Below are 15,589 nucleotides of genomic sequence, written 5' to 3'. Positions count from 1 at the left end.
GGGGTAAGCTTTTTGTCATGAAATAGAGACAATCCGAGTTAGCTAAGTTTATACTAAGCAAATTACATTTGGCTCGTTTCTCCAAAAAGCTCTATGGAAGGCCACACCATCATTGCAGGTTGCACGAGTTTAAAGTTTATTTATTTATTTAAAAATTTAATTTTAATAATAAATATGTAAAACCTTCCATTTAATTGATTATTTTTAATTAAATGATAAAAATATAAAAATTAAAAGTTGTTGGCAATCGTTTTCGAATTGACAAAGAAATTAAATGGTGTAAAAAGTGTAGGATAAATGACTGAATATGACTTTACATTAGCTTTATTTATGACTTACACCAAATTAATTCCAATTATGAAAAACATTAATATTAAAAAAGGGACCATTATCATTTATGTTTGTCTTTTCTAAAATACACCCAAATTTGAAGTTTTGAGGTAAAAAAAACATGTTTTTAACCGTCTTTTTTTACTATGGTTAACCACCTTTTTTTTCGAGTAGGAACCTGAGAAATCCCACTTCGATCAGAGAGAAGAATGAAACCTTCTTTATAAGGGTGTGGTGGGGGTTTGAGCTGTTACACAACTGACGTCCTTTATTGATTCTATGGCTGTTAACACTGATAATAGATCCAGTCAAAGATGGAGTTTACCTCCGAGACTAGGGTCTGTGACTTACAGAACGGTCTCGAAAGGAACGAAATGACATTAAAAAATGAGGTAAAGTTCCATAGGAAATGTCGGCAAAGGAAGTTTCCAAGGGACTGCGTGGGACTTAGATGACCTAAAAAATGATGCACATTAATGAAGCTATGTTTCTACCAATGCATTCTTTATAAATATATCATGTATTGGTGACCATATTTGTTTATTTATTTGTTTATTTAGGGCTTTCAAAAGTGGGTGTCTCTCACACTATGCCCTACTCCCAATAAATGGGGTGTGTCCAAGAAGGCTTCAATTCTTTTGTACCCCTTAAGAGATTTAGATAGATTGTTTTTGTTTCGATCTCGAGTTGAGGGTTCGGGTTCGGGTTCGGGTTCATACAACTAACCCGAGTATAACTCTTAATGGTCTAACAATTTACGTTTCTTTTAAAAAGTTGGTGTATCCGTACGTCTACCCTACTCTTAATAAATGTTGTGTGTCTAAGAAGGTTCAACTTTTTTATTCAATTCATACATGCTTTAATTATAGAGACTTGATTAGATGCAAGTATGTCACTTTATTCGAGTTAGTAAGCTCGGTCATAATTGGTCTCTTTAAAGTTGTTGTCGTCATCAAAATTCAGATTGGGTAATGCAAGTGACGTTCATGTGACAACATCGATAAAATTGGTATGGCTCTTACCGCTAGCTGGAGTTTAGGATTTAGGAAGAGTTTACGTTCTTCAAATTGAAGAAAAGTAATTATTATTAGGATTTACGATATAAAATATCGTAACTAATATTTCACAAGATGATCATATACAACTCAATCTTAATCTTAGTACAACTCAATCTTAATCTTAGGACAGTAAGACTGACCTTTATAGTTGATTCAATAAGCTTGTAATTTTGAGACTACACCCTTTCACTGGCCCATGATTGGACTGTAAATAAATTGTTTATTAAAAGATCATCGGTACTTAAGGTGTTGGTAACCGTCTCGAGCTGCACAACCATGATTTTTAGGAAAGAGACAATACATGCCTGTTTCTTTCCCCTAAAGGAGTCCTCGTTTTTTCTCAATTGTCATCATCATACTCTGCTTTACTGAATAATTCCATTTTATATCAAACTTTCGAACTCTTGCAATTTTGTCAACTTAAGTACAGCTCAACTATTTCAGGCAAGTACTTTTGGTTCAAATATCCAATACCCCGAAACAAATATAACATACAAGGAATCCGGTCACAAATCCCGACTCTTAAACTATACAGATAAATAATATATTTGAACTGGATGTTAATAGTAACGGCAGACTTGACTTATGGTAATGGCCAAAACTTTCCTTGAACAAAATCTGTTTGCAAGAGAAAAAGTGTCGTCCAAAGAGTTCTAGAATAATAATTGACATCCATGGGTCAATATCCATCTATCATGAAAACTTAATATGCAAGCATGTATTAGACTATGGTTATAATTTGCAAGCATGTTCATAGATATGAATCAATGATATATATCTTACAGAAATGAAACACAATCATTAATAACTATCATATTCATGTAGATCAATGATTAACCTTAACAGAAACTTGCAACGTTTTATAGGAACTCAATCTGGAAAGTATGAGATATAGACCTTTGGTTTCCCCTCAAATATTCTGGAACCTGAAGAAAAAGGAACGAGGAAGAGGGGATATTGCAGGGTTGGCTTGTTCTAATTTAATGAAATAAATATAGAACATGGTAGTTTGTAACCGTTCAAGCTCACTGCTAGCAGATACTGTGATCTTTGGACTTTCCCTCAAGGTTTTAAAATGCGTCTACTAGCGGAAAATTTCCACACCCAAGGAATATTTCGTTCCCCTCTCCAACTGATTTGAGATCCCACAATCCACCCCCTTGAGACTTGGTGTCCTCGTTGACATACTGCCCAGTGTCCGACTCTAATACCATTTGTAACAGCTCAATCCCCCCACTAGCCGATATTGTCCTCTTTGGGCTTTCCCTTTTGGGCTTCCCCTCAAGGTTTTAAAACGCATCTACTAGCGAGAGGTTTACATACCCTTAAAAGGAATACTTTGTTTCCCCTCTCCAACTGATGTGGGATGTCACAATCCACCCCATTGGGGCTCAGCATCCTCGCTGACACACTGCCCGGTGTCTGACTCTGATACCATTTGTAACAGCCCAAGCCTACTGCTAACAAATATTGTCCTCTTTGGGCTCTCCCTTCCGGACTTCCCCTCATATTTTAAAACGTGTCCATTAGAGAGAGGTTTCCACACTCTTATAAAGAATGTTTCGTTCGCCTCTCCAACTGATGTAGGATCTCACAGTGCGTGACAAACAAGTGAGAATTACCAGCTCACCAATGAAACCTAGGACGTTGTGATGGTTATAATTATGCAAGTTTCATTATGTGCTCAACAGGATACAAAAGCTGTTCAAGTACAGAAGGAAAAAGTTGGTAAAATACAACAATGTGTTTGATTACCTCTCAAACTTTGAGTACTGAGAGCTTTGGCTTTGATAAAGTCACTAAAGATTGGACAATAATATCGCCAGCTCTTCATCAGATACTTTAACTTCAATGCAAGCCCCTAGTGAAGCAGCAAGCCTTGCAGCTAACTGATGCTTGCACTATGAAATAAAGAACGACAAATAAAGATGATTGGGAAGTGGAAGGAATAGGATTTTCTTAAAGCTTTCAACTCAGCTACACTTAACAAGAAAGAAGTGATCCTTACGCAAAGCTGTTCTCCTCTGTTCACAATGTCATAGAAGAAGGAATAACAGGCACAAAAGTTTTCTGGGAAACAGAGATACTCCTCTTTCCTTCGAGATTCTCCCACAACCTAACATTGAAAGAAACCAGAACTCATTCTGTGAACGAATCTCAAGAATGTTACTTGTTCAAAACAAACAATTTGGCTGGTTTTGAATCTGGCAACCAAAGATTTGGGGAAAGTCTTGTATAAACATGTACAAATGACTAAATAACCACACTCCGTCATCTTGAGTATGAATGTAACAGCCCAAGCCCACCACGTCCTCTTTGAACTTTCCCTTTCGGGCTTCCCCTCAAGGATTTTAAAACGTGTCTGCTAGGGAGAGGTTTCCACACCCTTATAGAAAATGTTTTGTACCCCTCTCCAACCGATGTGAGATTTGAGCTAGACACCGGGCGGTGTGCCAGCGAGGACGTTGGCCCCGAAGGGGGAGTGGATTGTGGGATCCTACAACCGTTGGAGAGGGGAACAAATCATTCTTTATAAGAGTGTGGAAACCTCTCTCTAGCAGATGCGTTTTGAAAACCTTGAGGGGAAGTCTAAAAGAGAAAGCCTAAAGAGGACAATATCTGCTAGCAGTAGGCTTGGGCTATTACAGTAGCTTTTGGTTTTCTCGATGTTGATTCATATGGCCAAGCAAACTGCAAACATAATGAGTGTTCAACTTTGAATAATGTCGCTACGACTCAGAAGTGTCGACTCTAATACTATGTTAAATCAAGACTAAATCCAAAAGCTTAAATCGATAGGTTAAAGATTTAATCTCATATTCACATTCAAGAATATAGTTTTCAGGTTCAGTAATACATAGCATAGTACATGATATCAAACCAGCAACATTCTACAATGTACATGATATCAAACCAGCAACATTCTACAATGTACATGATATCAAACCAGCAACATTCTACAATGCACATGATATCAAACCAACAGCATTCTACAATGCACATGATATCAAACCAACAGCATTCTACAGTGTAATTCCTTCTCAAATCATTCCTTAAGTGTCGTGTAAATCCTTCTCTACCACTAGAGAGATGGAGAAAAAACGTGGTTTAATTCAAGACCATTCATTCACGAGGCTTTAAACAAAAGCAGAATGTAACTACGATCTGTTCTAGGGAAGTTTAAGCAAACCCTAATGGAAACCGTGAACTTAAAATCGATGTTTGATCGAATTTTCAACAAAAATAAGATGAAAAATACTGTAATCACCTGAAAGATGGACCGTCCGCTTGGATCGCCTGAAATTCTCTTCACTCCACTTTGATCCACAATCCGAGTAGCTCGCTCGAAGTTCTTGCCAAACAAGAAATGCAATCTGGAACCAGCGCCGACACAGTCAACTTCGAAGATTCATAAACATAACAAGATGAAGAACTTCTCCTAATGGAAGGAATCGAGAATACTCACATTGAAAGCTGATCGTCGGTCACTGCGAAATCAGTTTCAGCTTCTTTTAGCAAAGATATCGTCGATTTAACACAAGATTGAGAACCAAAAAGACGAAAATCCGAAAATTAGGTAAGGAAAATAATCGAATAAACGCAACCTGATCGAGTCGACTCGATCTGCTTCCACACTGCTTCGGCGGCGAGGGTACTCGCACTCATTTTGGAGGAAATTCCTCGTAAAAAATCAGCAAATTTTTCTGGGTGTGATTTTAAATTTTGTTTATAGAAATATTGGATAATCTAAATCCATTTCTCCCCCAAATTATTCAACAAAATTTTATTTTTCTTTTTTGGGTCAGATTATTGAATGAATCCACCACAAAATTAATATCGATTAGATGTAATTATACAAATATGTCGGTCCTCTAATAACTTTTAGGCGCAAAAGCTAAATACTTCAAACATTCCCCCACGTTCAAATGTGCAAAAATTGTTCATCTTCACATTTTGAAGTTTCAATTTGTTAAAAAAAAAAAAAAAAAAAAAAAAAAAAAAAAAAAAAAGTTCTAAATAATATGAATTTTATGTATTTTTAGTTTAATTATGACATAATAATAGCTAAATTTTATTTTTATTTTTTTATTTTTTATTTTTTACATTTAAGATTTTTTTTATTATTATAAATCCAGAACAAAATACGTCTCCCCTAATCGAGGCTCGACTCCAACTCCTTTTTCGTTTGGGGTCCTTTGTTCGACATTTGAGGATTCTATTGGCATAACTCTGATACCATGTTAGAATGAACACGACTCTCCACAATGGTATGATATTGGACACTTTGAGCCTAAGCTCTCATGGTTTTGATTTGAAATTCTTAAAACGTCTCGTATAGAGAGAGTATTCTTTGATGATATAAACCATGATCATTCCTTAAATTAGCTGAAACTTTCATCCAACAGTTTTTTTGAACCACATTTTTCTTTTATTCAAGAACACGTGCACATGTGTTAATTTAAACTACTGGTTGAGTATATAATTATATACCCTTTTAATTTAAAATTCTAGTAAATGTGATATATTTTCGAAAAAAAAAAAAAGAATTTGATTTTTTTTTTAATTCAAATAAAAAATTGGAAATGATTTTAAATTCATTCCAGATTGTTTGGAGGTCTCAAATAGAAAGTTAATAGTGCAATGATTTAATTTAATTTATAATGGAAACTTATTTTTTTAGTTAATTGGGGATAATTTATTTATTTATTTTGTATTAGTCAATTTTAATTATTTCATACAAATATATAATATTAATATTTTTTAAATTAATTAGTTTATTTTGTATGAAAAATAAACCAAACTCATTAATTCTTAGAAGTCTACGTGTAATTCGTTTATTGGTTCGAGAAGAATAAAAAATGTGTACAGAAACGCAGAGGATAACTTCAACTTTTTTAAATGACCGTTGGGAATTTCTAAAGAAGCGTCCTTTTAAGACGTAACGGCTAGTTTTCATGTTCATAAGAAAAGAAAATTAAACAAAATTCTCTCTCATTGATCCAGAGGAATTTTGCTACGTAAGAAGTGAAATTAATGCGAAGTTTCTCTCCGAAATACGTAGAAATCTCGCAAGTGATTCACACACTGAATCTGTTGCTTCAAATCTGTTTGATTTCTGAAAGTTGATCGTATTCCATTTGCATTTCTGAGAAGATCGACCATGGATTCGGCTTGTTCGAACTTGGACTCAGGCTCAGGGTCGGAAGATCGAGGTAACAATTTCATTGCTATCGATTCGGAGAGTAAGAAGGACGACTCTGGCGAGACTGTTTCTGCAAGCTCAAAAAGTGGAAGAGTAAATTTTCTAACTCAGAAAAAAATTTCGTTCGAATTTCCGTTTTACGTTTCTTGATTCGAATTCAGTATGTCTCGATTCTGTTTCGTTTCTTGCAAATGATTCGTATCTAGAATTGAGAAGTGAAGTAGTTCAGTTTGCTGCTGATTGTTTCCGAGTTTGAATTTAAAATCCATTGTCGACTTGTATAGAACTAAATCGGAATTTCGGAAGCCCTAGCGAATCAAGTTAGATTCAACTTCTTGATCCACTTTCTTTTGGTTCAATTATATAAAATCTGTTCCATTGTTATTCTAGAATATGTTAAATCTAAATCTCCATTGCAGCGAATCAAGTTAAATTCAGTATGTCTTGATTCTGTTTCGTTTCTCGCAAATGATTCGTATCTAGAATTGAGAAGTGAAGTAGTTCAGTTTACTGCTGATTGTTTCCGAGTTTGAATTTAAAATCCGTTTTTCGACTTGTATAGAACTAGATCGGAATTTCGGAAGCCCTAGCGACTCAAGTTAGATTCAAGTTCTTGATCCACTTTCTTTTGGTTCAATTATATAAAATCTGTTCCATTGTTATTCTAGAATATGTTAAATCTAAACCTCCATTGCATCGAATTTGATCGAGGCCATGTTTCGGAAGCCCTAACAACACTACCAGTTGTCGTGGATTTTTGCTGTTTATGTTAAAATTTGTTTATCTTTATACAATGTTTACAGAGTAAGTTTTTGAAAGAGACAAACCAATCCACAATGCACGGTCTTAACAAGTTTACATCGCAAATCAAGAAGCCTCCTCATAGGAAGGTTTCCCCTATCAATTGGTTCCCACGCAAGAAAGTGGACTCTTACTTGAAGAGGAAGATCAAAATGCTGCAGGTGTAGTACGTTTGTCCATTCTGTATGGCATTACAGTTCATGTTATCCTTCTGTACCCAACAAACTAGAAATTTATGAACTGCAGGAAGTAGATGGCCTGAATTTAACACTAGATGAGACTCTAGGTGATTCTAATCCACATTACTCGAGAGTATTGAAAGAAAAAATGGCAGCAAGAGAGGCTGCACATATAGCACTGGAAGCTAGAAAAGCAGCATTGGTCGAAACCTCTTGGTGTAGAATACTCCAAGCGGCTAGGTATGTATAACGTATACTCTTTTACTTCACCTGTGGAGGATTGTTGAGCTTATTTGATTTCTCATATTTTGAATCATTCTCTGTTCTTCAGAATTCAATGTAAAGAAGCTTTAGACCAGATGTACAGGGCTGAGAAAACTGCAGCTGAAGCTTTTGAAGAAGCTGCGGCTATGGGAGTGATCGTGTTTGATACACCAAATTGTCCACAGAAGACTTACAAAATGGAAACCTCATCTTCTAGTGGTGCTGGGTCTACAACTCACACCATCACAGCCTCTTTTGAGACAGAATTTGAGGTTGATAAGGAAGTGGCTGCAGCAGTAAAAACAGCATTAGTTAGGCTTGCGAATTGTTCTTTGAAAGAAGATGACTTTAAAGAGCTTTTACGAAAAATCTCTCAGAACCCAGATAGTGATAATAATGTAGACTCATCTGAACTTTCTACTGAATGTGAATCAGAGAATGACTTGGATCTTGATAAAGCGCCTCGAAAGGATGATTTAATAAGCTCTCACAACTTGGATTTACATTTGAAACATAAAACTTTTGAGAAGGAGACCAAGATTGAGGACTTGATGTATGAAAGGCTTAGGCGTTTGAAAGAAGATGAACTTTCTTCTCTTGCAACCATAGTAGCTACTTGTGGTTTGAATGCCGCCTTGACCGAGGTAGAAAGTGGGAAGCTTCATGATGCAGGTTCCTCTGCAGTTCAATCCTCTGTTTCAGCTCTTAACCTTCCTTGGAGAATGCCCTCTGCTGGTTCTGGAAATTACTTCAATAATTTGCACAATGGGAGGAAGCAAGCTGAGTCAGAACTTCCCAGTCTAGACAAGTTCTTGGTAAAGCATGTGACTAAATTGGAAAGAGAGGTGCTTGAAGCAAAGAATAGCAGAAAGAACGAAGAAAAGGAATTGACCTCAGAGAACTCGGAAACAACGATGGAAGGGAAGATCGACTTAGATAGGTCGCAAAACCTTCAAAATTTTAGCAGTGTTCATGACAAGAAAGTTGTTCCTAACTTGGAAATTATACTGACAAAGCCACCTTCAGAACTTGAGAAGGAAGTTAAAGAGACTAATTGCAGGGGTGGAGAAGAACTCAAGATCCATAGCAACAAGTTGCAGGCAAGGCGTAAAGAAGTTGTTTCAGCAGTTCCTAGTCTTGATAAGTATCTCGTGAAACATGTCTCACGACTTGAAAAAGAAGTACAAGAAGCAAAAAATAGAAGAAAAGTTGAGCGGAGCGAAGAAAATCGGGACATTGACACAGAGGAAAAGGAAAATGTTAGTATGCCAAAGTCTTCACTGAAGATGGGAAGGGAAAGGGAAGACAGCCTAGATAAGATCTTAGTGAAGCCGGTGCAAAGGCTGGAAAGGGAAAAGATGCTGGCCGTGTTGGCTGAAAGTAACCATGATCAGCAAAGACATAATAAGAAACAGGTGGTGAATAACCGCACACCTGATTGCCAGAGCTTGGACAAAATTTTAGTAAAGCACGTCTCAAGACTGGAGAAAGAGAAAATGAAATGCAAACCAGAGAACTTAAAGAGAAGTGAGAAAAGTAAGCATTCAGAGATCAATGGAGAAGGTGGTGGTGGTGGGGGTTTGGGAGATATTCTGGTTAAACATAAATCAAGACTCGAACGAGAGAAGACGATGTCGTCGATGTCGTCTTCTCAGGAACCAGAAAATCAGAAGAGAAACTTTCTATCGCGTCGTGAAGCTAGGGAGAGAGATCTTCAGTCAGCCTGGGGAGGCTTAAGTTTGGGAGATTCCATGAGACCACATCTCTCCAAACTTGAACGAGACAAGGTAGTTACACAATATTGCAGTTCTCCAAACTTATACAATGAACCTGTTTTTGCTTATTGTTTTTTCATGTCGTGTAGGCTGCCTGGATCAAAGCTGAAGAGGAGGAAAGGAAGCAAGTTTTGAACCAAGTGTAGTCACCTCGACCCAACAAAGTGAGTAATTTAACTGTGTTCTACACATTGCCTGCCTGCCTTGAATCACTGGCACTAACGGCTGTGCCTGAGTTCATTATCTTTAGATATGATGATTGCACTTTGCTATTCTGAGTTGCAATGTCCACAGATTACTACTTTTAAACACTATATTAAGTAAGCCCCATTATGTGACCATTGGTTTTTAGTTCTTAAAAATTAAACTTTACAAACCCTTTTTTGTGTTTTCTTATCAACTCTTTACAAACATTGTTAAAATCCAAACCAAATATCAAGAACCCAAAAAAGTATGCCCTACTCGATTACCAATTCGAGTTTCGATTTTCTTATTCGAAAATTACGCTTAATTTCCACACTCATGAACTTCTTTCTTTTTGTTGTTATCTACATTTTGTTTTTGAAATTTAGCTAAGAATTCAAATGTTCTTAATCGGATTCGTGGTAGAGAAATGATGAGAAAACTAGCACAATTTTCGTAAACGAAAAACGGAAAAACAATAGGCCTTCAATGAGCGCAAGCCTATTGGTGCTACAAAACCTTCTTTAACTCATTGTTATGTTTGACTAACTGGTCTTTCAAATCATAAGAAAGACTCCCTGTTTGAACTGAAAAAAGGTGCTTGATTGATTATTTACCTTTCTTACTGTTTCCACTTTGGTTGGTTGATCATCACTTTGGTTATGGAAGCTTTTTAGCTACCTCCATAAAATCTTGAGCATGTCTCTCCACGTCAACTGAAGCAATTACAAAAACAGGGTGACATTTGTTTCATATCAGTTCAACACCCAGCCTCCCTAGTTCTACATCGAGCTATTATTAGAGTAGCGGATTGTTGATGCTCATGCTACTTCTACATCTAAATGTCACTTCCACTCTAATGGCTCGATGATCTAGAGTGGCTGACTGATCAATGACTAAAGATCAGTCAGCCATTAGATCCAAATACAGCTGCAGACCTCCCTATATGAAATGGAGCACGATGAACCCGTTAAACGAAGATTTACTGTCAAGCATGTTATTTACAGATTGTCATAAGCAAATGAAACAACACTAAAACTCCCTCGCAGTTAAAAGCAACACAATAACTTAAATAACATATAATTCTCCTATAGTACATTTTGAGGCGATTTAGGTCTGGTAGACTTAGATGTGATTTCGCCGAACGGTTATATAAAATCTAAGTGGAAGGAGTTGACGACTAGTCACACCTCCCTCTAATTCAAAACCGAACGTGAAACTTTGATTTCATTCGGCTCCTTTATGGAAGATGGATAAATTCGTAAGATGTAAACAAAAAAAATGCTACCCATACATACCATCTATGTCAGCCTTCCTGTCTAAATGCATTCAATATGACCCGCTTTATCTGTCTAAATGCATTCAATAGGACCCGCTTTATAGATAATCCTTATACAAGAGGAACTTAGAACAATCTTTCAGGTTATTTATTTCGTTCCCTATTTCTATTTAATATATAATCCTTAGGAAAAGTAGTTTGCTTCCGCCGAGCTAAAAAACGATGTCGACCTGCAGTAAACCAAAGTCACTATTTAATAGCTATTTTTAGTACATATTGAGGCAATTCGGATCGGTTTAGACATGATTTTGTCGAATAGTCAACAAAAAATACAATAGTAAGATCGTACAACATGAAACTAAATAAAGGATTGAATGTGGCATGAGTAACACACCTTGAACAAGCATAACCGTGACATAGAGCAAACAGAGAACTTGCCAGTTAAATCACAATATTTTTTAACTTAAAAAATTAAAAAAATATCTTTATTTAAAAATTATATTTTGGTTTAAAAAATATTATTTAACTTTTTGAAAAAGTTTGATCGATAATTATTAAAAAAAAAAAAAAAAAAACTTTTGTCGTATTCGATTCATGCTGAGTGCATTCCGCGTTACCAGTGGAAAAAAACTTTTTTGGCGGTCTCCTCTGTTTCCTTTCAACGCAGAAGCGATCGATTCCGCCATGGGAGGAGGCAACGGGCAGAAGGCCAAGATGGCTCGCGAGAAAAACTTGGAGAAACAAAAAGGCGCCAAGGGTACTTTCTCTTCACTAACTTCTTTTGCCTCCTCAATCCCTCGCTTTTCCCAATTTTCGCGATCTTTATTTAGGGTTTATTAAATCTTGATCTGCTGTTGATCCGATCCTGTGCAGGAAGCCAGCTTGATTCCAACAAGAAAGCTATGACTATTCAGGTAACTCTCGTTCATTGTAGTGCTTACTCCTCTTTTCTTTTGTTCTTGGGTTTCGATTATGCACTTGATCTGTTCACTTTTTACCGCAATTCTGTTCTTGAATGAGCTGTGAATGAGAAAAGAGTTTGATCGTAATAGTTTCCGTGATTGAACCTTAAGTTCATTTGATTTCGGCGTCTTATTAGTCTTAGGCATGGAAACTAACAGTATCTTTTACCCCAAGGAAACAATAAACTATTTTGGAGCTGCTACTACAAATTTTCCAACCTCGAACCCGAGGAGATTACATAATCTCGTTTCAATTAAGCCGAAACATTGTTAATACTGTCATTGTTAAGAAAAGAAGAGGTTTACACTATGAGAGAGCCATAAAGGACAATTAGGTCTATAAACCAATCTACAATTCAACCTTTTCCCAATCAGAATCTGACTCCACGAGAAATTGAGCAAAAGGTTGCCGAATTGGCCTATTTTTTGCGTGTACCGATTTCCAAGGTTCAGCTTAGGACCCCACTACTTGTCGTATTTGGTTTGGTATTGGGCCTGTAGCTCAGAGGATTAAAACAATTTTCAATAACTTGTTGATTCCTATCCTTCTCTTCCCCATATTTCAAAATTTATGGTTTTTGAATTTCTTGGCTTAGTGTGAGATCGAAATATAGTTGGGCTCAGGGACTGCAGTCGGCCGTTTTCCCTGTAATCATCAGCTCGTTCTTGATAGATTCGATCGGGTGTTCATAATCTGAAGTAAAAGTGACTCCCTTGGTTGTCATGTTTACAGACTACAGTTACAGGGTTAACCTAAGAACCTTGGAGTGTGGATATATAGGAAAACTTACCATGTATCTTATATTCATATTCCTTTTCTCTCAACTGGTGGCAGCTTTATACACGTCGTCCTTGTGTTCTCATCACCTGAGCATTTTACAAGGCTCAATTCAACCGTATAGCATCTGGAAGTATAGACCAATAAACTCAGTGCGCCTGTCATCACCGAGTGTATTATTGGGTTCTGAGTTTTATGAACCTAGCGTCCGTGTAATAGCCGAAACGCACCGCTAACATATATTGTCATCTTTGAGTTTTTCCTTTCGGGCTCCCCCTCAAAGTTTTAAAACACGTCTACCAAGGAGAAGTTTCCACACCCTTATAAGGAATGCTTCGTTCCCTTCTCCAACCGATGTGGGATGATCTCATAGGCAATGTTTCCACAACAAGTACCATATCTAAAATATTTTAGTGATACCTTGATTTTTTGGTCATTAATGGTGTTATTAGGCTGGAATTCTACATTCTTTAATCATTAAGGAAGTATTTAATGTTGAAATATCATCACTAGCCCAATAGAGTCAAGCCCAATAATTGTACGAGCCCATCATATTTTTATTTTAGTAGAGATTTAGGAAAAATACCTTGAGATTTTAGGAGAAAGAGATCTAGATATTTTAGGAAAAAGATTCAGATTTGTTAGGTCTAGATTTAGATTTGTTAGGTCTAGATTGCTTAGGCTATAGTATAAATACCCCTCCACCCTACCTAGGTTATTCATAAAAAAAAAATCCAAAAACAATAAAAAGCATAAGTATTCTACAGAGTGTCTTGTATTCTCTTCTCGATTGGTCTTAATAAAGAGTGCGAGTGTTTCCCACAGTGAGTTGTGTTCAACATTTAAAAACTTTTAACACATTTGAGGAGAGAGTCGAACATTATACTTCTAATCAAATTTAACCATGGATCAGAAGCCTTATATTCTTTTTTGTATGCTGATTATGAATTACACTAGACAGATACTATAAAGGTCTTGGATATCAGTTTGTATCTATCCTGGCTACTTGCGGGAAAACGATATAGAAACTATATGTTGGCCATAGGATCTATGAAAGATTGTTGGTCTCTCTCTGACTCTCCCTCTCTCTTGTTCCTAAATCTATGATATTATGATGAAAGTTACCTAGATCTTTGACTCTGAATGTTGGATCTCTCTTTTTGTGCAAGAAGTAGTTCAATCTTGAACCATGTACTAAGTTTTATTGATGGCATGATTCTATATTTCACCATTTAGAGAAATGGAAACTTAATAAACTCATGTTCATCAGTCTAAGAAACAAAAACATTAACATGCATACACCTTAGTTTTTCAAAAAGTAAAAAAAAGAGAGAAGCATTTCAAGGACAATCCATAAAAAATACATTATGGTCCAACGTTGTCAGACAAAAAATATCGTATAATGTAAGAATTAGATTGTGCATACTTGTCTTTTCAATGCAATTCATCATCCTTTCCGCGGAGGTAAATCTAGGATAGCAAGTAGTAGGAGTTAGAATTCCCAACGTGATACATTCTTGAAGAGCCCGATATTCTTCTTGTTGATCAATGATTATTACACTTATAGGGGCCTTTTTGAACGAATATATGTCTATGGAAAAATCAAATCTATATCACTGAACGGTCATTTAGGAGCCTTAGCTGGTGATCCGGAAGACCACCGGCTTATATATAGATTTAGTAGATTGGTTATTGTTGTGAAGAATGATGAATGAACTGATATTTGGATGTTGCAGTGCAAGGTATGCATGCAGACATTCATGTGCACGACCTCAGAGGTGAAATGTAGGGAGCATGCTGAAGCAAAACACCCAAAATCTGATGTTTTCGCCTGCTTCCCACATCTTCAAAAGTGAAAAATTCTACATCAAACTGCATTACTCAATGTGGGTGTTTATATATAGAACATAATTTATGAAATTTGTAGTTAAGAGTGTTGGTTCTGATCTCTGCTCATACAACTGTGACTTTCTTTAGCTCTGCTGCAATGTTCTACCTGTTTAGTCTCTGTATGCCCCTCTTAACCTTTGAAAGCTCTATCAATCAAGTGGTGCAATGTGAATGATTAGGTCTGTTTGGTTGGATCCTTTGCTATTACACATAACCCATCTCTTAGGATAAATAATTTGAGTTGCTTTCGTTTTGTTTTCAACATATTCAGATAGATCGTTTTTTAGTTCAACAATTATAGAGCTAGAGGTCAAATTCTTTGATACCTTGGAAACGACAATGGATATATTGTTTACTACAATATAAGTATGTTCGAATCGTTTTTGGTTTGTTTGGTATCGATGGCTTTAAGTTTTATCTCTCTTCAAGCATATACTCGTTCAGAATTTATGTGGAAATGGTTAAATAAAGAAAACATAATACTATAGACATTAGGATATATATACATATACACATATATACATATAATTCACAATTTTCAATTTTAGGAAAAAAAGAAAGGGCTAGAAACTACGAAGTTTGGTGCTCAAATTTCTTTTTCAAATCAAGAAACCGACTGCTTCAAAAGTCACCAACCCACGTGTCAGTTCCCCGGACACGTGTCAAAAAGGCTATGGTCCCTAATCAGACGTGTCCAGAAACTGACGTCTCCCCAATTAACTGGAATAAAGCCCTTCCCCACCCGTAATCCAATCCCACTCGCACTTCTTACCCAAAACATAATAATTAAAAACATTATTTTAATATTTATTGTTTGAGTTTATTTTATTTTAACTTTTATATTCAAATTTATGGTTATTTTATATCACTCAAAATCCCCACAAAAA

The 15,589-nt window shown here is 36.2% G+C and overlaps 3 protein-coding genes across 6 annotated transcripts; 2 read left to right on the top strand and 1 right to left on the bottom strand.

The window, feature by feature from the left end:
• Nucleotides 1-1,752: 1,752 nt before the first annotated feature.
• On the bottom strand, nucleotides 1,753-5,297 carry SSN2 (zinc finger SWIM domain protein). Of its 4 annotated transcripts, none has more exons than XM_087121830.1 (6): nucleotides 4,994-5,297; nucleotides 4,855-4,897; nucleotides 4,657-4,762; nucleotides 3,397-3,504; nucleotides 3,144-3,289; nucleotides 1,753-2,041 (listed from the first exon to the last, which is right to left on the bottom strand). In XM_087121830.1, the coding sequence occupies exons 1-5, from the start codon at nucleotides 5,052-5,054 to the stop codon at nucleotides 3,188-3,190; spliced, it is 420 nt and encodes a 139-aa protein (XP_086977956.1). In that variant the 5' UTR covers nucleotides 5,055-5,297; the 3' UTR covers nucleotides 1,753-2,041; nucleotides 3,144-3,187. The 4 variants fall into 4 exon arrangements, with proteins under 4 accessions (XP_086977956.1, XP_086977957.1, XP_086977955.1 ...); XM_087121831.1 differs by having other exon boundaries at nucleotides 1,753-2,006; XM_087121829.1 differs by lacking the exon at nucleotides 1,753-2,041 and having other exon boundaries at nucleotides 3,042-3,289.
• A 1,043-nt stretch (nucleotides 5,298-6,340) lies between these two features.
• On the top strand, nucleotides 6,341-9,977 carry LOC111790309 (uncharacterized). The gene is made up of 5 exons (XM_023671171.2): nucleotides 6,341-6,684; nucleotides 7,395-7,553; nucleotides 7,639-7,811; nucleotides 7,903-9,622; nucleotides 9,700-9,977. Exons 1-5 carry the CDS (start codon nucleotides 6,550-6,552, stop codon nucleotides 9,754-9,756), a joined length of 2,244 nt encoding a protein of 747 aa, XP_023526939.2. The 5' UTR covers nucleotides 6,341-6,549; the 3' UTR covers nucleotides 9,757-9,977.
• A 1,692-nt stretch (nucleotides 9,978-11,669) lies between these two features.
• Nucleotides 11,670-14,880, top strand: LOC111788380 (uncharacterized protein At2g23090). Its single transcript, XM_023668709.2, has 3 exons — nucleotides 11,670-11,829; nucleotides 11,946-11,986; nucleotides 14,549-14,880. Exons 1-3 carry the CDS (start codon nucleotides 11,757-11,759, stop codon nucleotides 14,666-14,668), a joined length of 234 nt encoding a protein of 77 aa, XP_023524477.2. The 5' UTR covers nucleotides 11,670-11,756; the 3' UTR covers nucleotides 14,669-14,880.
• Nucleotides 14,881-15,589: the final 709 nt, after the last annotated feature.

Source organism: Cucurbita pepo, chromosome 1 (genome assembly GCF_057944985.1).
Source record: "Cucurbita pepo subsp. pepo isolate OVF chromosome 1, ASM5794498v1, whole genome shotgun sequence".
Lineage (NCBI taxonomy): Eukaryota > Viridiplantae > Streptophyta > Magnoliopsida > Cucurbitales > Cucurbitaceae > Cucurbita > Cucurbita pepo.
The sequence above is the reverse complement of the archived record's forward strand: the minus strand, read 5'-3'. Positions and strand labels throughout refer to the sequence as shown.

Bases quoted from the DNA above. Each gene is read 5' to 3' on its own strand.
- LOC111788380 (XM_023668709.2), top strand. From the start codon at position 11,757: ATGGGAGGAGGCAACGGGCAGAAGGCCAAGATGGCTCGCGAGAAAAAC. The intron at 11,830-11,945 runs GTACTTTCTCTT...GATCCTGTGCAG, and splicing joins GAAACAAAAAGGCGCCAAGG to GAAGCCAGCTTGATTCCAAC. The intron at 11,987-14,548 runs GTAACTCTCGTT...TGGATGTTGCAG, and splicing joins AGAAAGCTATGACTATTCAG to TGCAAGGTATGCATGCAGAC.
- SSN2 (XM_087121830.1), bottom strand. From the start codon at position 5,054: ATGAGTGCGAGTACCCTCGCCGCCGAAGCAGTGTGGAAGCAGATCGAG. The intron at 3,505-4,656 runs GTGATTACAGTA...TTTCAATGTTAG, and splicing joins GCGGACGGTCCATCTTTCAG to GTTGTGGGAGAATCTCGAAG. The intron at 3,290-3,396 runs GTAAGGATCACT...TTTATTTCATAG, and splicing joins ACAGAGGAGAACAGCTTTGC to TGCAAGCATCAGTTAGCTGC.
- LOC111790309 (XM_023671171.2), top strand. From the start codon at position 6,550: ATGGATTCGGCTTGTTCGAACTTGGACTCAGGCTCAGGGTCGGAAGAT. The intron at 6,685-7,394 runs GTAAATTTTCTA...CAATGTTTACAG, and splicing joins CAAGCTCAAAAAGTGGAAGA to AGTAAGTTTTTGAAAGAGAC. The intron at 7,554-7,638 runs GTGTAGTACGTT...TATGAACTGCAG, and splicing joins GGAAGATCAAAATGCTGCAG to GAAGTAGATGGCCTGAATTT.